This window comes from Eptatretus burgeri, chromosome 3 (assembly GCF_056783735.1).
Source record: "Eptatretus burgeri isolate ZD-2024b chromosome 3, Ebu_testis_v1, whole genome shotgun sequence".
Lineage (NCBI taxonomy): Eukaryota > Metazoa > Chordata > Myxini > Myxiniformes > Myxinidae > Eptatretus > Eptatretus burgeri.
Window position 1 is genome coordinate 134,733,043 of NC_140963.1, and position 22,360 is coordinate 134,755,402.

The window sequence follows — 22,360 nt, forward strand, 5'->3', positions numbered from 1 at the left end:
ACAATCAAAATGAATTACTTTTACGCATATGGATCACTTAGGTCATGGACGGTGAAGCTCCGTTCACAATTGAATTGAGACATGGAATGTGGATGATTGCCATTCAGAGGAAGAATGGGTAAGACAAAAGATTTAAGTGACTTTGAATGGGGTATGGTAGTAGGTGTCAGGCACACCGGTTTGAGTGTGTCAATAACTGCAACACTGGGAAGGGGGGGGGGTTCACGCTCAGCAGTTTCCCATGCGTATCAAGAATGGTCCACCACCCGAAGGACATCCAGCCAATGGCAGAATACTGGACAATGAAGGATTGGATATTTTGCCTGGTCTGATGAATCCCTGTTCCAGCTGTTTCACGCTGATGGGAGGACAAGAAGGGTATGGAGAAAACCATACGAGTACATGCATCCATCATGCCGTGTGTCAACATTGTAGGCTGGTGGTGGTGGTGGTGTGATGGTGTGGGGTGTGGGGTGCTCTCATGGCACACATCGAGCCCCTTCATAAAAGTGGAGTAACATTTGAATGCCACAGGATATCTGAACATCATTGCCAATCAGGTGCATCCCTTCATGACAGTAGTGTATCCATCTGCGAATGGATTTCTTCAGCAGGATAATGCCCCGTGCCACAAGGCTGGGATTATCCAGGAATGATTCCATGAATATGACGGCAAATTCAACTTACCGCAGTGGCCTGCCCAGTCACCAGATCTCAATCCAATTGAGCATCTGTGGGATGAGATGGAACGAGCTATTCGGAGTAGAGATCCACTCCCAGTCAACTTGACACAATTGTGGGAAGCATTGGAGTCAACATGGGCCAACATCCCTGTGGAACGCTTTCGATACCTTGAAGAGTCCATTCTCCAACGAATTGAGACTGTTCTTTGGGCAAACCAGGGTGCAACTCAATATTAGAAAGGTGTTCTCAATGTTTTGTACACTGAGGGTATACTCGCAAGTACCACCCATCACTTCGCTGATGGGAGTAATAAAGGGGGGGGGGAGAAAAAAGAGGAGTGAAGCGGAGCGAGGATGTAGGGAGAGTGATGAGTGGTGGGGGAAGGGAAGGCATTGAAAGGTGAGAGGAAGGGAAGGCAGACGTGCGGTGGAGTGTTAATTACAATTCAAATTGTCTCATTAAAATGCTTCTGTATGGAATAACAGTGAAGATGGAAACAAAATAATGTCTGAAATCCATTTTCTACCAGTCACACTATAAATACCACCGAGAGACAAACACCACCTGGAGACAAACACTGCCCAGACACGTCTGGAGACAAGCTCTCATCTGGACACAAACACCGTCCGGACATGTCCAGAGCCAAACACCACCCGGAGATAAACACCACCCAGATACGTCCAGAGACAAACACTGTCCGGAAACAATCACCGCCTGGACATGTCCAGAGAGAGGGAAGAGAGAGATTTGTGGGGGGGGGAGGGGGGGTGCTACTCTGTATTAGGCGGTGGCAGAGCGAGGATGGGACAGAGAGAGAGAGAGAGAGAGAGAGAGAGAGGTGGGTGTTGAGTGGAGTTAGCAGAGAGAAAATATTATGCTTTATGAACAACACACACACACACACACACACACACACACACACACACACACACACACACACACACACACACACACACACACACACACACACACACGTACTTGGCCGATATCGGTACTTTTTGGGGAATCGGCAGATTGGAGTCAGTGTGATATTACCGACTACAGTACGTACTGTATACAACCCAAAAGCCTTGAGTTGCTTTCACCCTTGTTTTGTGGGAATTTCAAGAAACAAATTATAAAAAAAAATAACGTTGCATTATAGATGTTTGAGGGAGATGTGCATAAACGTTAATCTTTACAAACAGCTGTCAATCGTTATGTGACGGGTGGAAAAACATTTGGCTCTATAATTCAGAAAACACATTCACATGGTAAACGACACGGAAATCGGGAGTTATCGAATATATTTTTCTTTAAAACTCACAAACAAAAACCACATAACCTTTGCAAATCATGTACCTCGACCTTGTAGTAACTGCAGATGGTACGTCCCGATTGGGACACAAATTGTACCGCTATCGACTGCAGGGCACTTGGCAAGTGGCTTAAGCACTCAAGCAAGCACTCCAATTAAATGGTTGAAAGGGAGCAGCTGGTCAGGCTGTGGCTGCATAACATTTCAGACCCCTTTCAATTTAAAGCCGGTCTTCACCGCAGCCGCAGCAGTTAAGAAATTCAATGAATTTGTTCAAATAATGACTTTATCCACCAAAGAGTTGCTGTTTAACATAGAACAACCCTGGAGACATCGCAAAGTTTAATCGCCTGTGAAATTAACATTGCACATAATCTGCCACGTTGCCTTCTCATCTGTGCACACGTCACGTGGTGCATTGGTTTGCGGTCTGCGCAAATGAAATGACTATATTTTAAAACGTCCATTTTTCACCAGATTTGCTTAGATTCCTGTTAAAGCACCTCATGGAACCTCTGAAAATAGAGACACAGATCTGGTAGACAATATGGATAAGCAGTCCCCCTTGGGGGCAGGGTACAATGTTCGCAGTGAATGCATTAAATCATATAGCTCAATGAAGCTGATAAATATGGGCAAATTTCAAAATTTTTTGTTCACTCAATATAATTCTACAAACAGGAGAAAAAGATAAGTTTAAAGCTTTGGAAATTTCACATTTTCTTTTGTATCTCTGGAGGAGGGACCATCACATAAGCCTCGCTTGCTCAATGTAAATAGGAGTAGAGGCTTAGATATAAGACTCGTTATTTCATTAAATTATCAGATCTCACTCCAGATTTTGTCACTTATTTAGTCCGGACGATATCCAATCCTCACAGGCAAAATAATATTTCAACGATATACTTTAATTAATCCATGAGAGTAGATTGTGGAAAATCGTATCATCTAATGCATGAAATTGTTCCAAGGTCCAAATTTAAAAAACTGTAGTACTTACAAAAAGTGATGTATGCAGTGATGCGTCACTATGATGAACAGGCATTCGATAATATGAGTGAGGAAAATGAAAAAAGAAAAACTTTATCGTTAAGAAATCGTTGTTTTATCGTTGCTTTCGACCCCAGTGAGGTAACCTCGGATACGCCTTAAGACTCCAGAGGGCGAGATGGCCAAGTTTGGCTGGTGCAAAGTTTTTCCGTTTACCAACATGGCTGCCACACCACATGACCTATGACGTCATAATTGTCAATAAAACATTCCACATGAGTTGTCGCTCATATGCTGAAAATTTAATCTCAATCTGACACGTGGTTTGCGGAGAAAAACACCAAACTTCTGTGCGGACAAACAAACAACCAACAGACAGACACAAAGACGGACAAACAAACACGCAGAGATAGACTGGTACTTACGAAATCGTCAACTTGACCTCTGACCTTGTCTAATAAAAGCTGTTTCTAGAGAAGGTAGCGACGCAAACCAGAAGTTTCTACGATGATTCTGTACCAAATCATCAAAAATCGAATGTTTGACCTCACTGTGACCTTGACCTTTGACCGATTTTGACAAAAATCTAATCAGCGCTAGCCATCACCCTCCTGAATCACGTGGTGTAATTTGACATTGGTTGCTTCTTCCGTTCTCGAGTTATCGTGCCTACAAACAAACACACAAACACACACAAACAAACAAACACACAAACAGAGGACAGAAGTCATCAATATACTTACGAAATGTAAATGGATTCAAATGCAATACCCTCTCCTTTGGCGAGGGTAATAAAATAAATATTTTAAAAGCTGTAGGAAAAAAATTAAAACAATCTTTTTTTCCGGAAGTTTAGCGCAGTTGATGCGATGTCTTTTACATCAACTTATTTAACACATTACATTATTTATTCGTGCCTGCTGTTTGCGTCCTTGATGACATCCTTAAAAAGAGTAAGTTTCCTGTTTGTAACGATTTTCAACTTTGTTTCACTGCTGTGGACAGGCAGACAGAGTAAAAAAAAAAAAAAAAAAAATTACCTTCCTCCTTTGCGTGCATGCGCGATGATTAGGATGACGTTGCGCACAAGTTGCCAAATTCAGAGCAAAAGTACTGCTCAACCGCAGGTTCGTGTTCCGATCACTATTCCGATTCGTGTTAAAAATAAAACATTAAATCAAAATCAACTTGTTCCTCGATCATGATATAATGAAGTTTGCCAACCGACAAACAGACAGACGGATAGACAAAGTGAGTCAAATGCTGACGTCCGCTTTTCGCTTCGCACGCGCGGAGTAAAAGAAGCCTTGTGTCCTACAATCATCACAATATACTCTCCGAACCAGCATTCCAATTTAACAAGCACGAGAACTCACAGATGACCTCAAAGGGAAGTACAAATAAGCAACGGAATCGTAATGACATGACCATCAGCGAAGACCGCAAGTTGTCGCAAAAAAGCCAATGAGAAAGATTTAAACGAGAAGCCGACTGTACATGTCATGCAAGACTAAACCAGTTTCAGTGTAGCATTTGCTTGGAGATAACAATCACATTGTCGGGTTAAAATAGATATCCAATGTGTATAACCACAATAAAGGGTCTCCAACGGGTTAAAACTCTGATAGACCAATTCCTGGTCAGAGATAGCCATCTCTCTTTCCTTTTGAACTGTTCCAACTTCACCTTCATTTCTTGGGGAACTGGTTCACACAATCCATGACTTCTCTTTTGGGTGAAAAGATTCCTTTTGTCGATTCCTGATCTTCCCTTCCGAATTCAAAGTGAACCACTCGGTGCGTCGCTAATTGGATGAGTGAAAACATGCTTCTTGCAATATTGGTTATGACTTTGACGGGCATATATTATATTAGGGGCAGATTTGACGCATTTTTATAATATTGATCATCTATTAATATAATATTAATAGAATATTGAAAATTTTTGAGTTATCGTGTTCCGTTTTGGCTGTATTTCGGGAACATACATACATATTTACATACAAAAGAGAGTTTTAGTAATATAATATATAATACAGTATATAGATGAGTGATAGATGATGAAATTATTTATTTAGGAGATCCTTCACCAGCTGTTGGCTTCCATTCACAAGGGTGGTGCCAAACGTCACCATTATCCATGATCATGAGGCTACAAAACGTTCTGCTTCATCTACATTTCAATGTATCATTATAGCAGATCTCGCTTTTGCTAAAATACAACTCCTTTGATTGCAGACCATGATAGTGGGGCTGCATGGCCGAAATATCCACAACAATTGTGCATTTTGTGATAAATGTACCAAATTTGGCGCAGAGATACACTAATATATTGTCAACAAATCTGCGTATGGACCGCAGTCGTACTCACATCCATCGTTATGAAATGTTTCGAGTGTCTCGTTTTGCACTACCTGAAGTCTTCCTGCTTCACTTGACCCATCAGTTTCCCCATGTCTGCAATCGGTGAGTTGATGATGCTGTTTCACTCGTTCTCCATCACGTGCCAGACGATCTGGACAAACGAATGCCTGCCTTTGCTCGGTTACTTTTCTGAGATTTTAGTTCTGTTTTTAAAACGATTTCATCTCAAAAACTTCATGTTAAACTTAATGCACTTTGAGGATTCGATTTGAAACTGAATTTTGGAATTTTTTTTTTTTACTCCGTGGGGTCGAAGCGCCGCTCGCGTTCTCTCTTTTCTCGTGTACAGTTCATTTTAACGTCTATTTCTACATTATTCATGAACAAAATTCGAAGAAAATTGACAGCCATATACTAGACACACATGCGCATGCACTAACTGAGCCCAACGTGCGATTGCGGCCCTCTGGGCCGAGGAGCGGCCCATTTTGGCCCATTTTCTTAAAATTGTAATTCCTCGGTTATTAGCGGATGGAACCGAACCAAACTTGACAGGTATGTTCTAGAGACCATTCCCAAGGCACTATCTGAGTCCAAAGTGCGATTCCAGTCCATTGGGCCGAGAAATGGCCCTTTCGGTCAATTTTCTTAAAATTATTGAAAAAAAATTTAAACGCGCTGGGAGACGCCCAATGCAAAATTAAGTCGCGAATGATGATATGAAGCTTGAAGCCTCACTATGCTTGATATGAAGCCTCACTCTTGTGAGCTGTTCTGGTTTCTTTTTCTGATGCGATGAAAATCTTACCAAATTTCAAAACTACCTGTCGTTCATGCTATCGCTCACCTGAGAGCTGTACGAATGAACTCCCACGAGGTATGTTCGCAATTCGAACTTGTCTTTTAGACAGACCAAAGGTGGTCAAAATTGGTTTGAAAATTCCTCTTGCGATCACTCTGGACACCGGAGCACCTCAGGGCTGTGTTTCATCCCTGATGTTACATTCATTGTTCACTCATGATTGTGTCGAGTCATCTGATCACTCACTGGTGGTGAAATTTGCAGACGACACGACCGTAGCTGGACTGATTCTCAAAAGTGATGAAAGTAATTACCGTAACCAAGTCGAAAAACTTGTGGAATGGTGTTCTTTAAACAATCTCAAACTCAACATCGTGAAGACAAAGCAAATTATTGTTGACTTCTGGAAAGGAAAAAAAACTCCCATTCATCCCTTGGTTTTTCATGATGCTGAAGTTGAGATTGTCACTTCTTTTAAATTTTTAGGGATAAATATTTCCTATAATCTTAAGTTGGAGATTCCCTTTGTGTGCATCCTTTTTGGCTGCTGGTTGCATCATTGGTTGGGGGCATGGCTCCGCCGTTGAAGCCATTCCCATTAACAGAACACTGGTGCCCATTTTGCCGACCTCAGAAGGATGACAGGCTGAGTCAACCCCACCTGGTATTAATTCAGCAGCCAAACGGGGCTCAAACTCAGGACCCTAGGATCCCAAGCCACCACCCTAACCGCTAAGCCAACACCAGGCTACAAGTGGGAAATAAATACCAATCACTGTGTGAAAAAGGCTCAGCAACGGTTGTTCTTTCCGAGAAGGTGAGAAAGTTTTGGTATCGGCCATCCTGTGTTGAGGAAGTTCAATCGGGGAGTGATAGAGAGTGTCCTGACACTGCCTTTCACTGGCTGGGATGACAGCTCAACTTAGGATGACCGATCCCAACTCAACAGGATAGTAAAGACTGCTTGAAAAATTATTGGGTGCGAACAGCCTTCCATCGAGAGCATGGAATCCAGTTGTGTAGCGAAAACAGCGAAAGCTATCATCTGAGATGAGTTCCACCCAGAACACAACATTTTTGAACTTCTCTGTTTGAGTAAACATTATCGTGGCATCAGGACCAACTGTAATCGCTTGCACAACAGCTTTTATCCAACTGCAATCCGCACCCTCAATTAATCGGTGTCTAAAATTTTGTGAGCGTCTAAAGATTGGTTATGGATATTGTCGTGTCTGGGGGGTTTGAGACCGACCTGGACGGATAGCCGAATGGTTCTACCTTGGAGGCGAACACATGATCCTTGGAGATTAAGGTGCACGCGGGATGGGAGGGTGGTAAGGGCATGCAACAGATGCGCTCACCATTACGGAGGACAAGGGTTTATACTGGAACCTACAACGAATAGAGAGACACAAGCAATCTTAATAAATAGGGGTTTAATGAACGTAAAATCAAATATTTATCATGGAAATAACGAAACATGAGGAAAACCTAAATTACTATTTTAAGCGCCTTCGCACACACAGTTACAAAAGTGGACAAGAGGGGAAGATAAAACAAAAGAAAAATCCCTCCCTTTCTTCTGGCACTTAGCTTCGTGTCCAGAAGTGGTCTTGTGTGAGCTTGGGAGATGGAAACCGCATCATCCTGCGCGGGAAGCTCGCAAAATGGCACCCAGCCGCTCTCTGCGAGGGAAGTATGCGGGAGGTATTCATGTGGCGGTACTTAATGCCAGGGCTCAGAAACTGCCATGCTGTTTCTTTTCACGATTGCACTTGTCGACGTCGCTCCTCTGCAAAATGGCACCGTCTTCCTCCCCGATGGCACAACATAAGGCTCCAAGGCACGGTCTCTCATGACCCAGCCGAAAAGTCAATGGCTAGCGTCTTGCTCCATCACTCATGCAAATTCACACCAACGAACAAAAGGATTCACGCTGCCTTTTCCGTCATGTCGAGGGAGACCAGCCAGAGCTTCTGTCTCAATCGTGTCCCTCACAGAACCTCCTTTCACGCTCCTGTTTGTGTCCCGACTGCTGATCCTGCCTCCATTCTCGTCTCTTCTCTCTGATGCCACAACCATCCATCATCCACCCAAAGGGCGTGATCTCACTCGTTGTCATTCCTGGAGGCGGGGGTTTCGCCTGCTCAAAAATGTCCACCTCAGTTGTTGTTGTTCTAAGGACGTGATTCCATTTTACCGCTGGTCTTGAAAAGCAAAAACATACGAAATGGTCACAGGGGGCAATCACATACTGGGAGAAATTAGCCTTAGACCCTACCTAATTTAATACAGCACAACCTCCCCGTGTGGTGACACGTAACACTTAATCTCACAGTTTCTCGACACTTAATTTACATCGAGATGTCTCATACATGTCCACGGACCATGCCACCCTATACAATCCTACCTATCCCATGAAATTCTTCCATCTACCCAACAAACATAACAATATTGTTACAGTTATGGGGGTAGATGGAGGAATTTAAGAGGGAAGATAGGATTGGATGGAGTTGTTTGGTCTGTGGACGTGTAAGATACATCTCGATGTAATTAAGTAGCGAGACTGTGAGCTTAAGTGTTACGAGTCACCACACGGGGGATGGTGCGGTGTTAATTAGATAGGGATTAAGAATAAGTTCCTCCAGTATGTAATTGCCCCCTGTGACTTTTCCCCATGTTTTTATAACCAAAACCACAATAACAAACAAGCAAACATGCCGAGCAGGCAGAAGTCCTGCCTCCAAGGGTGACGGCGGGTGAAGTCATACCCCCGAGGCTGATGATTGATGGGGTGTGACATGAGACACATGGCGTGGAAGGCAGCAGATCAAATAGGACAGAAAGCGCACACACAACGTCAGTTTGAGGAGGAACGCACGAGTGTGGAGGAAGGGACGCACATGGTCGAGAGAGAACGTAGCTAGGAGATGGCCTGTAAGAACAGGACTTTACAGCTGGCGTTCCTTCGACGCATGAGGAAGATGGCGCAATTCTCATATTCATGCTGAGGCGAATTGACTCGCATGGTGAAGGAAGCTGCTGGCATTTGGCTCTTGGTTGAGTCATGAAGAACGGACCCCGAACCTCGTGTATGTCAAATATAAGGTCGGTGAGGACGATCGATGCATGAAAGAGCTGCACTGGGTCTTTGAGCCTTGGTGTTGAATACCGCTCATGAATTGCCTGACGTATGTTTTTTCCCGCTGCGGGATAGCGGTTTGGCGCCATTTTGAGCGCGTCTACCCATGCAAATAGAAGCGCCTCAATTCCAAGTTCCACAAAGGCCATCTCTGGGCCAAGCTAAGTACCAGAGTAAAGTAGGGGTTGTCTTTAACTTTGTTTCCCTTTGGCTGTATTTAAGTCTGTGTGTAGAGGCTCCTCGACTTGGAGTTTAATTAACCTCACGTGTTTATAATTATTACATTGATTAATTATTTTTGTCCTTTGTAAATATTTTTCCTATTTTCATTGAATGTGTTCATTTTAAGAAGCTGTATCCATGTATTTGTTGTGAGGTTCGAGTATAAACCCCCTTGTGATGTCCTGGTACAGCGCTTAACTGTTTTCCCGCGCATGCGCGTTAATCTCCAAGAGTCTCGGCTGTCGGCCTCCAAGGGAGAAGTTCGACCATCTGGGGCTGGCGGTGTTAACAGTCCGTCACCACAAATTGGGTCTGGGGGATTAACCTTGGCCGACAGAGCTGCAACAACATTTTAAACCATGCCACTCATTTCATTTCCTCATTTTGATTTCAACACCAAAATGTTGTTTAGTGCTGTCTGTTCATAATGAATCTATTTTTATCTATCTGAATCAATTTCTTATTCATTCTAATGTTTAATCATGCACTGTCAAATCATGCACATGCACACTACTACTCATTGTAGTATGTGCATCACATATATCGACACGAACAAAAGGTAGTGTGTGTGTGTGTGTGTGTGTGTGTGTGTGTGTGTGTGTGTGTGTGTGTGTGTGTGTGTGTGTGTGTGTGTGTGTGTGTGTGTGTGTGCCTCCTCCATAACTCCAAAACCAATGAAACCTTGCAGCCTGAAACTTTGCATGCATACGAAGAAAACTTCAAGGAAGTGCAACAGTGAAAATTGGGTGCTGGGTTAATTGAAACACCCCTTTTGAAGATATTTAATTGAATTCTTTAATTATACTCTTCATCACATGATCCTCGGCCACCTCGCTTTCTGGGTCTTTAGACGTTTCCTGGGTAACCTCGCAGAATTTTGAAGCCACCATGTTTTTTGGCCTGTCTCAACCATGCCTTGACTTAGGACAGGCCGCAACGATTTCTCAATGATAAAGTAGTTGTTTTTTCTACTTTCCTCACTCCTATTATTGAATGCCTGCTTATCGTAGCTATGAATCGCTGGGTACATTGCAGTGCTTATAAGCGCCCGGAGATGTCGGCCTTCGTTGTTTTATTTTATTTCTGCACACGTGGTCGCCACGAGTATCTCTTAAACTAAGAAGAATTCCAAAATTTAAGCTCCAGAATCGAACTTACAAGCAGTTCCGACTCCTAGAAAAGTGTTCATTCGTCCAATTTGGAAATATGACATTTCTGGCGTGTCCCGGAGGTGTATGCTCAATATGACGGTTCGGTGATTGCCAATTGCATGCCATGGGAGCCGTTTAATCAACCGTTTCGTTGGAGGGCTTGCTTGAGTGCTTAAGCCACTTGGCGAGCACTCTCCGAGCTGCTTGGTTGTCCATATCAGGAAAAAGTAACTGTGCTTTCAATCTCACATTGATTTAAATCTCACATTGTTCGTTTCCGCCTTTGTTGGGTCCTGCAGTTCCGTGCCCTGGGAGGCGTCTCATTCACTGAAAATGTGAAATTTTATTTTTACAGGACATCACTTTGTTTAACCTTTTTGTGCGATCTCCTTTTGTAATCAACCTCTCACTTCGACATCGAGACATATTAAAGTAACAATAAGGTCCATCCGACTGGTTGTTCGCCATGTTTGTTCTCGCTGTGAAGGCATAGAGTATCGATCGACATTTTGTGTTCTGTGGCTCGATACATTTTTGAATTGAATTTCGCTGATTTCCCACTTTAAATCTTCTTTCAAAAAATGCTTTTCAAGGTAAATCTTCGTGTTTGTCGTTTTTATTCACTTGATGAGTGTGTACATTTGCACGTGTGTGTGAATATAAACTGTATTATCACAATGGCATTTGGCACCGGTGTGTGTGTGTTATTGGTTCCCGGGTCTCAACGCATCCACCTCTGTATGAGTGTGTGTTTGTTTGTGTGTGTTATTGTTGTTGGTTGTTATCTCCATATGTGGGTTCCAGAAAGTGGAACGGAGCCCTCCCAGGTCTCAAAGTGTCCTCCTCCGGATGAGTGTTTGTGTGTGTGTGTGTGTGTGTGTGTGTGTGTGTGTGTGTGTGTGTGTGTGTGTGTGTGTGTGTGTGTGTGTGCGCGCGTGCGCGCGTATGTGTGTACGTGCAAGTTGCATGTGGGTGGGTTTCAGGAGGTGAAACATAGACCTACCATGTCTCAAAGTATCCACCTCCCTATGAGAGCGTGTGTGTGTGTGTGTGTGTGTGTGTGTGTGTGTGTGTGTGTGTGTGTGTGTGTGTGTGTGTGTGTGTGTGTGTGTGTGTGTGTGTGTCATTGACTGGTATCTTCATATGCTGGTTTCAGAATGTGCAATGGAGTCCTTGCAGGGCGGACTTAAAGTAGCCACCTTAATTTCAGTAAGGGGTCACGATTCATGGACCAAGCTGTGAAGTTTTCTGTTCTCAAAGTTTTGTGCCGAGGGCTCTCTTCGCCATCATCACTGAGCCCCGAACAGCTTCGAACTGTAGTTTGTTTGTAATAATATTCCCAGGGATGGTTTTTAATATCTCTGTGAGGCTCTGTGTCATCATTTCCATCGCTCCAACTATCACTGGTACATCTTTGGCATTCTTCAGCTTCCAGGATCTTTTCAATTCATTCTTGAGGTCTTGGTATTTGGTTATTTTCTTCATTTCTGCATTGTTTAGTCCAAAATCACTGGTATTAACACCTCTCTTAGCAATGCCTTATTCTCTCTTTTTGTACCTAAGTATGATATCTGGTTGCCATGCTTTGTTTTTCATGTTCATGCTCGATGGGATCATTAGGTCGTACGTTAGCAGTACTTCCATGTTTTTAGTCCATGCTTTTGGTGAATGTTCCCACAAATTTTCTGGAATTGGGATATCAAAGTTTTTGCTGACATGCCAGTGGTTAACTTCACAAACTCTGTTGTGTCGTTGTGTATACAGCTGTTCTGACATGAGTTAATTTGTGTTCAGTCATTAAGCACAACATATCACTGGCTTTGCTAGCACAACCTCCACCATTCACCTAATCTCTTTTTTCTTTTCCTCCTGCCCCCCCCCCCACTCAGTCTCTCTGTCTGTCCACTCCATGCCCCCCCCCTCCGAATAAAATGCAGCCTTTTCCTCCCACACCTCTGTTTCTGTTTCTGTTTCTCTCTCTCTCTCTCTGTCTCTCTCTCTCTCTCTCTCTCTCTCTGTCTCTCTCTCTCTCTGTCTCTCTCTCTCTCTCTCTCTCTCTCTCTCTCTCTCTCTCTCTCTCTCTCTCTCTCTCTCTCACACACACACACCCCTCCCTCCTGCAGTGTATAGCAACGTTTCATGAGGAGTCGCTCTCCCGACCTCCACCACCCTTCCTAGCTTCCCCTTCTTCACACACTCCTCACCTCCCCTCTTTCCCCACCCCCTTCCCTTCACACCCCCATCTGCAACGTGATGGGGTTGTATTTGCTAGTGTGTGTGTATATTGTATACAGTCAAGGTTGGTGGAATAGCTGAACAGATCAGGATGCACCAGCAACAGCAGGGTCAAGGAATAAAATTGAGGGAGATTTGGACAAACAATGGTTGTGGGGTGGAATCTGGGGTAGGAAAGGATGCATGGGGTGGACAAGATGGATAAAGAAAGGAAACTCTCGGGACATAAAAACTGGAAGTTTTGTGGAGGGAGGGTGGTTTAACAGGGGTCAGAAAAGTCATGGTTTTAGATGGATGATCTGAGATGGAGGTCCATTAATCCATCGGGACCATACTCTGTGCAGAGCGTTGGTGCTGCCTAAGCAGTCTCCTTGGCTATTGGGCACAATCCTGGGCGGGTTTCCACTCCAACACAGGATACCAGAAAGCTGGTACTCTTTTTGCCAATTTCAGAAGGATGACAAGCAGACTTAACCCCACCTGGTATGAATTCAACAACCAAGTGGGATTTGAACTCAGGATCCTAGAATCCCAAGCCCATCACCATAACCATTAAGCCAACACCAAGTATGAGATGGTGGTGATAGACATTAAGCTGGAAATACAATCTCAAACAATAACTACTTGTAACATTGAGCCACTATCTCAGATCATCCATCTAAAATATTGAGTCAGAGATCATCCATCAGTTGGAACATCACACCGTTTCCTTTATTAATATTTCAACATTCGACACAGCAATCCTTACAATGCAAGTTTGCTAATACCTTGTCTGATTTAACCTGATCATATAACTTTATGGTAAGGATAACATATACTACAAATATGTTTCAACCACGTATTCCTTCCCACACGAAAGGTCTGTAGAAAAGTTACCGCTATTCCATTGCTTGCAAAAAAAAAAAAACAACACTCAGGCTTCCACAAGAAGGTTAGTAAGTTAGCATTAACCATTCATCTTGGCTTGATTAAATATCAGCACTCAGATGAAATTGTTGGAGGAACTGGTGTGAGCAGAGCGTGAAAGGACTATAAGGATCAGGAACCATCATGATTGGAGCAGCTACGCTAATCCCAGATTGTCGGCTGAACCTCAACTTGTCAAAAGATCTTGTGGATTTGAGGTGCACTTCTATCCTTGTTGGCAGAAACGAGAACGTGTTGTGATAGAAATGCAATTGTGAACAACTTCACAAAGGATATGGTAAGGATCCTTTTGTTTGAGATCCTTAAGAGATTATTCATTTCTGCACTTTCCCAACAACCTGGAAATACTCTTGGAAAATGAACAGGTTATGATTCACACAAGCTTCACACATACTTTGACATGAAGTTTGTTGCAATATCCATCGTGACTGAACCAACAATGACTTCATATTTGCATATTTTACGTTCTTTAGGTAATTCTTTTCTAAAACCCTTCAGACCATGGTTCATCGTAATCAGGATTTTCAGGGTACTCTGTGCCAGGTTTTCTTTCAGTAGCTCCAGGAGGACTGGCATTGTGGTACACGCACTCCTTTTCCTTGTTGTTCCTTTTTTCCCCTCTTTTTCTAGCAGTTCCTTGGGGAGAAACATTTTCTGCAAATGAAGTAAAATACAGTCATTCTTGACACCGAATTTAAAGGAAAGACTTAAGGTGAGAATAAATCAATCATCAGTTCCTTTGTTGATGGAGAGTTGAGATATCTTATGAGGCCAAAATGGTGACGACCACCATGGATGACCACGAGGTCTTTGACTTGACATTTAAAAGTCATTTAGTGACACAAATTAAGTGAACCCTTTTATTCAGAATGTTCTTTCAAAAAAAATGTAAAAAATTAGTGGAAACAATTTAATGGTAGTGAAGTGAGACCGACCATTCAAAGGGCTTTTCTATCTCGGAATCACTGCTGTGTAACTTTCAGGCCAAATTATAGTTTTGTGACAAATGTGCTGTAGCATCACCTTCCCAATCAGAAAGATGACAAAATACCCATTTTGATGACAAGTACATTTGATTTCCACAATATGTTGTGTGATTGACCAATTAAATCTAACTTTTGTGGTTGGAAATCTTCCCGAAGGTGCTATTATTTCCTAATCAGCATTTGCCCATTTTTAATTCAGGATATTGTGTTGGTTTATCCACTATTAACTAATTCCTGTGTAATTAATATAAAATACATTGTCTTCTCATATATGTACAAGTCTCCAAATAATCACCCCTCCGTGAGCTTTGTGTCATTTTGTAATTGGGGAAAAAAAAACACAACAATCTGTGTCAGGTCAGGTATGGGAGCATGCGCCAGAGCAGCACGTCACTACATCCACTTTCTGCCAGTACTCAAGTGGCCTCCATCTGGCCATCTCCCAGGCATATAACCAGCCCATCCCCATCTCCTTGATAGCGCTCAATCTTCATATCGCTCAAGCTGCTGCAAACATGAGGCGCATGCTCAGCCCATTGGCTTCCTCCACTCACGAGGCTCCCTCACTGAGAGAATCTGGTAAGCAGGAACGGTGTCAGGAAAATGAGCCACATGTCCATACAGCCGCAACTGATGCTCACGGACCATAAAGGTAACAAATCTCATCTGGGTCTCTCTTGGCAAATGCTCTTTCGACACAAAGTCTGACTAGCGATAACCTAGGATTCTCTGAAGCAACTTGATACCAAAGGTGTTAAGTCTCCGTCTCAGATCTTTATTACAGATCCTTGGTCAGAGTCCAAGTCTCACATCCGTAGAGTAAGACCAGAAGCACTAAGGACTTAAAGACTCAGACTTTTGTCCTACTGCATAGGTACAGATGGCACCACACCCCATGGTCCAGCAAATCCACGACTCCCCAGGCCTGACCCAGACGTCTGTTGACTTCCAGCTCACAACATCCGGAAGACATGAGTATCACTGCTAAAGTAAGTGAATCTCTCTGTGACCTCAACATGCTCACCACAGACAGGTACAGACAGGATAGCAACATCCAAGATGTCATTGAAAGCCTGGATATTAGTTTCGACTCAGGAGACCCAGAATGACAGTGGCTCCGACTCCTCATTCAGCGCCTCGAATGCCTTTGTAACGATGTCCAGTCTTCACAAAGATGACTGCATCATCTGTGAAATCAACAACAAGGATTCTGACATTTCCAAAAGATATAATGCAGCTAGATCTTTCCAACATCCTCCCCAGAATCCCTTCCATAAAAGCGGCGAAAATTATGGGGGCCAGTATACCCCCACTGAAAGATGCCAATGGCAACTGGAAATAAGTCAGAGATGGAATCACCAAACCACACTGTACTCTCATTACCAGAGTATTGTTCAGAAATCAGATTGATTCGTTTTGGTGGCATCCCACGAAGACTGAGGATGCTCCAGAGGGCATCCCGATTCACCGAATTGAATGCTTTACGGAGATCAACAAAGACTGCAAGCAGCCCTTGCTGAAACTCTCGCCTGCGTTTGGTGAGGACCCGAAGAGCAAGGATAAGGCCAATCTTTGACCTCTTTGGTGTAAAGCCAGACTGCTCTGGGCACTGGTGCTCATGCAGATGGTGGCAAACATGATCAGGAATTATCCGAGCAAACACCTTTCCTGGCAGTGAGAGCAGCGTAACCCCCTTGGTAGTTGTTTCAGTCCTGGTGATCACTCTTCCCTTTCCAGAGAGGAACAACAATGCCCCTCTTCCAGTCAGTTGAGATGATGCCTGTGCTCCAAACAGAGCACATAACCGCATGCTACAAGATGAGTGCAGCACTTCCACCCACCTTGAGAAGCACAGCATGGATGCCACAGACCTCAGGACCTTTTCCCCCTTCAAATGGGTTCACCACAGCCTGTGTTTCTACAAAGGAAGGCAGCTAAAAGTTGATTGCAAGGTCAGTATTGGGGATTATAACAACCCTGACATCCAAATTAACAGCCGGTGGATCAGCCTGGTGAAGGCCCTCAACGTAACCAGCCCAGCAGTCCTTCACATCCGACTTATCTGTCAAGAGGTCACCACCCTCCGCTCTAACTGCAGGATACTGAGGGACAGGCTTGGAGGAAAGCAATGCACTGATTCCACTGAAAGCAGCATGAGAATCACCTGACCACCGGTGATGCTCTACCTTTTCACAGATTCCTCACACATAGGTCTCCTTGTCTGCTCTCTGTGAATGTATACTATTATGCCTTGGCTCCCTCACAGCTCAGCTCTGCCATCAAGACTGGCCTCACAACACTGGTCGATGATATCCAGTGTCCCAAGGGAGGCAAAGTTCGTCTGTGCATGATGGTGGGTTCCAAGACACATACCAGCAACATCAAGGATGGTCATCTTGAAAGCACTCCACAACTTTTCAGGAACTCCAGAAACATCCAGACCCACCAGGTCCCCACTCAACCTGTTTGCAAACTCCTCAGCTACCCTTTCATCCTTTAGCTTGCAAACATCAAGCCTCGGCTGGGATGTTACCATTCTCTTGGATTTGAACCGCAGCTTCAGAGTTTCTACAACAAGCCTATTATTGGTATTGAGGAACAGAGCAGTCCAGAAGACCCTGCAGTTCCAAAGCAACCTCAGTGACCATCAACATGAACATGATCAATCTCCTTTGCCACACCATCAGCATTGGAGTACCAAGTCAAGCGATGCAGCCGTGGGTACTGAAAACATGAACCAGCCCCCCCCCCCCGAAGTCCACGACATCTCGTGAAGTCAAGGACTTTTGTGCTATCCTGGTTCCCAGTTCCAGACCCATGGGAACCAACACATGTTTGATAGTCATTCCTATCAGTGCAGGTTGATGCATTGAAATCACCAAGATGAGAAGAGTATCTTGCTTAGGACACCGATTAAGTGTGGCATAGAATGTCACCTTCTCAGTGAGACCACTTGCCTCATTCGGAACAAATGCAGAGACAAAGGAAATGACACCCAAGGAGTTACGATTCCTCTCATAATACGTACATTGACCAGTTTTACCTCAACCACCATAGGAGTCAGCTTGTTGGACACAGTTACAGCAACTCCCTGGGAATGGTAACCATCAGAGTGAAAACACCAGTAGTAGGTGTATGCCACGACCATGATCTCACCACTATCTGGTCTCCGTACCTCAGAAAGAGCTGCAATACAGATGTCCAAATGTTGGAGCTCAGATGAAAGCAGAGACAGGTGATCACTCTCTCTCTTGGAGTGAAGACTTCCAGGCACCCACCCAAGGGGACCACCTAAGGTTAACCCGAGGAGACTGCTGTCTCGTGGATGACACCTCGGCATCACCCTGACACACACCACCACAACCAGACCCAGCAGGTTTGTCCCATGGTTTCCATCCTATCATCAGAGACTGCCATCGTGATGGCTTTGCTCCAGTGCCATCATCAAGTGAGCTGCCCTGTGGAGGGCAGCTGCAAAGGAGGTACCCCCACAGAGCGGATTCTTCTTGGTTCAGTTCGTGTTGGTGTATTTTGTGGAATTTAGAATTTTACATTGGCCGGAGTGCAAATCCTGCCACCATTGTCCTAGAAATGGCTAACCCAACTGCAGGACGCCCGTGGACATAGTTGGGCATGCCAGGTATGAATGTCTGTTGGCCCAGGAGGAGCTCCTCTGCCCTCTAACAGGTTTTGTTTTGTTGGAGTTGGGTGTCCATATCCATGCACCCTCCTCATGAGGAAACCTGGTGGGGGAAATCGGATTCATTGCTGACAACCTGACCATGGAACAGGTCGTACAGGTTTACATGGTACGTGTAGCGAGTCACAGATCTGACCTGACCTAACCTCAAAAGGAATCGTCCTGCTTAATACGACTGATGCTCATCAAATTAAAAAGATAGTGGAGACTTGACAATACTACGAACATCCCTAGGCTAGAAATTTATGCTGTCCATCATTCCACTTCCTAATGTGTCACCAATGAAATTTATCTTGATTCCACAATTTGTCATCAATGAACACATGGAATTTCCCATGATGAGACCGAAGAACAAGGAATGGTGCTGTCATGTTGCATGCAGGTCGGTAGTCTGCTTATTACCACCACTCCTCTGGTCTAGCACCATCTGCTCCCTGAGCCTTCTGACCATACCCATCTCCTCCAGGATGCATACGTTTCTCCAGTGAACCCCTGCTTAAACGTATAAAGTTCAGGTTTCCTGCACACCTCAAGTCTTTTCTTGCCCTTTTCTCCTATTAATGGAATGGCATTCCAAAAGTGGTTCAATCCCAACCTTCACTTCAGGGCTTCAGGGAGGTGGTGCACAGCCATATGTCTTCCCAAATCCTGATCTATAATCTTTATTACCCCCATTAACTCTTCCTAACCCAACTCTTACTTGCACGTTAGTGTTTCCTCCCATCCTCTCTCAAGCTCTTAGCTCTTTTTCTGTTTGACAATTCCCTTGCATGTTGTGTCCAAGAGTTTCCCCATTGGCCCCACTGTCATGTCATACCCTCCGCTACTTTACTCTTCCATCAACCTCAATCTTGTAGAGAGTGAGAGAGTAAAAACAACACTGTTGGTCTTCACAAGGGTAGATTCATGTTTTCCCTCTTGTCAACATGCTTGGTGTTGGCTTAATGGTTGGGGTGGCAGGCTTTTGATCCCAGGGTCCTGAGTTCAAATCCCGCTCAGCTGTTGAATTAATACCAGGTGGGGTTAATTCTGCCTGTCATCCTTCCGAGGTCGGCAAAATGAGTGCCAGCTTGCTGGTAGACTGTGTCGGAGTGGCGACCCATCCAGGATTGTGCCCAATAGCCAAGAAGACTCCTTAAGCAGCACCAACGCTCTGCACAGAGTATGGTCCCAATCTCCTCTCATCCTCTCTTGTTAACCCTCCTCAAAGAGTGCTGTATCTGCTTCGTAAGGACCCCATGTTTATAACAGGATGTTATCCAACTCCTTCCACAACATGTCGGCAGGTGTTAGAGCAACATATGGAGTGCTGACCAGTGATACATGGGTTTTGCTATGATTAGGAATTTATGAGACAACCTGGCATCTGCAGACTCACCATATTCCGAATCGCTGAATGGTGACGGCACTGCCAACTTCTTGTTGAATTGAATATTGGCATAGTTTACAGGATCTCCTTGAGAGCATGGGTCCTCTCTGCTCTGTCTTGCTGTAAGTTGGATCTTGCTGTATACTGTTGAATAATCTTTATGGTGATTGAGGGGAGAATATCAACAATTACAAAATGTATTTGACTCTGTTCATACTCTATGCATAGATTAACTTGTGCGTAACATGTGAAAAATGGGACTGAACGGTTCACGACCGAATGAATAAGCAACAACTTATAGCAAAATGTAAGATTCTGATTTAAATGAGCTTGTTACCCAAGGAGTCTCAAATGCAATATCAGCTTATTGAATCTTCCATTTTGTGATACAAACAATAAATCCAAAGAAGTATCGTGAACACTGCTCTTTAATTAACAAGGCCTTATCAAGAATATTGTGTACAGTTGTGGTCGTCACATCTGAGGAAGGACATATCTGCCATAGAGCACCCTTGCTTGCGCAGGCTGCCTCACTTTGGCTGCCTTGTCAAATGAAGAAGATTCATTCAGGGCACACAATTGGCTACATGTTCTGATTAAGATTAGTTCAGGGCTTTGGTTGTCTCTTTCAATGAAGAAATTCCCTCAGTGGCATGCAAACTCTTTGGTGCTGTGCCATCCCGAAGGGATGGGTCGACCAATGAGCAACAACGCAGGAGCTCTCCGAACAGCTTTGAGAGAGTGGACTCATCCAGTCAAGCGCTGGCAGAGCAATGCAGGAATTGATTAAATTATTTGACTGATCGGTGTTTTTTAATTATTTTGCCCTGATATATATAAATATATATATGTATATGTATGTATATATATATATATATATATATATATATATATATATATATATATATATATATATATATATATGTAAACCGGGTGTAGTAGCGTGCACCTGTAATCCGGCGACCCGGAGGCTTGGGTTTGAGGATCGCTTGAGGATGGGAGCTCTGCACTGGGCCACGCAATGAGAGGGTGTCGGGCAGCCCGGAATCATGGCGAAACCCAATCCTTATCCCTGTGTCGTAAGAGGCGACCAGGGTTGCGTCAGGAAGGGCATTCGGCGTAAAACCTATGCCAAATCAGTATGCGGATCATAACGGATGATCCGCTGTGGCGACCCCTAACGGGAGCAGCCGAAAGATGAACAACAACATATATATATATATATATATATATATATATATATATATATATATATATATAATATTTTAATAGAATATAACATATATAAATAAAATATATATCAATATATATATATATCAATATATATATATATATATATATATATATATATATATATATATATATATATATCTCACACACACACACACACACACACACACACACACACACACACACACACACACACACACACACACACACACACACACACACACACACACACACAAGCATTTAAAGGCCATTTTCCCCGCTAAAGCAGGGGTTAGCCTTGCGGGCCCCATGACAATCTTCTCCACTTTACCCTGTTTTCTGCATCTCCCCTTCTTAATCCCCTTGCCCATATTTCCTCTTCCACCACATTTAGCCAAGTTTTTCTCGGTCTTCCCCGTCCTCTACTTCCGACTACACTCATTTCCAACACTCCTCTCACCCAGTCACTTTCATCCTTCCTCAACACATGACCCAACCATCTCAACCTGTTTCTCTTCACAACCTCCATCACAGACTCTATTCCCATCATCTTCCGCAAGTCATCATTTGTCTTCCTCTCTCTCAACGATACTCCACACATCCACCGAACCATTCGCATTTCCACCCTTTCCAGCCTTTGTTGCTGCTCCATGTTCAGTACCCATGTCTCACTCCCATAAATCATCGTACTTCTCACACATGAAGCATTTACCTTTCCCTTCAGCTTCAACGACACTCCCCTCTTCGTCAGCACGCCACTCAGTTCCCGAAACTTCTTCCATGCACATCTCACTCTAGCAACCGTCGAAGGGTCTGATCCACCTTCTCCATTCAGCATGTCTCCGAGATAGCAAAATGTTTTCACCCCTTCCAGCTTCACACCATCTCCAAGATCCAACTCAACAATTCCTTCATCTGCTGCTCCCTCGATGCACACCTTACACTTGAATGTAGCTGCCACACTGGTTAATGACCCTCTCACCCCACTACATTTTCGATGAACCCATTCAGCACACATTGTACACTGAATGGAGTTCACTCCGACACCCTTCCTGCACACAGCACACGGCCACTTCCCAGTCCTTTCCACCTCACCACATGCTTTAGCACTTGCCATCACCTTCGTCTTTCCGATATTCACCTTCAAACCTTTTGCCTCCATACATTCCTTCCACTTGTTCATCTTCTCCTTCAGTCCATCCAGACTCTCTGCAATCAACACCAGATCATCTGCATACAGCAGCTCCCACGGTAAACCCTCCTTTACCCTCCGAGCCAGCACC

General features: G+C 44.0%; 1 protein-coding gene across 2 annotated transcripts in view; it reads right to left on the minus strand.

The window, feature by feature from the left end:
* Positions 1–13,571: 13,571 nt before the first annotated feature.
* The window catches only part of LOC147031037 (uncharacterized), a 43,986-nt gene continuing 35,197 nt past the window's right edge, over positions 13,572–22,360 (minus strand). The window contains exons 12-14 of one of the 2 annotated variants that reach the window (XM_085875709.1): positions 20,818–20,940; positions 19,878–20,024; positions 13,572–14,467 (exon numbers count right to left, since the gene is read on the minus strand). In XM_085875709.1, the coding sequence (XP_085731835.1) occupies positions 14,298–14,467; positions 19,878–20,024; positions 20,818–20,940 (440 nt within the window). In that variant the 3' untranslated portion in view covers positions 13,572–14,297. The remainder of the gene's footprint in view (positions 14,468–19,877; positions 20,025–20,817; positions 20,941–22,360) is intronic. The other variant, XM_085875711.1, reaches the window with a different exon arrangement.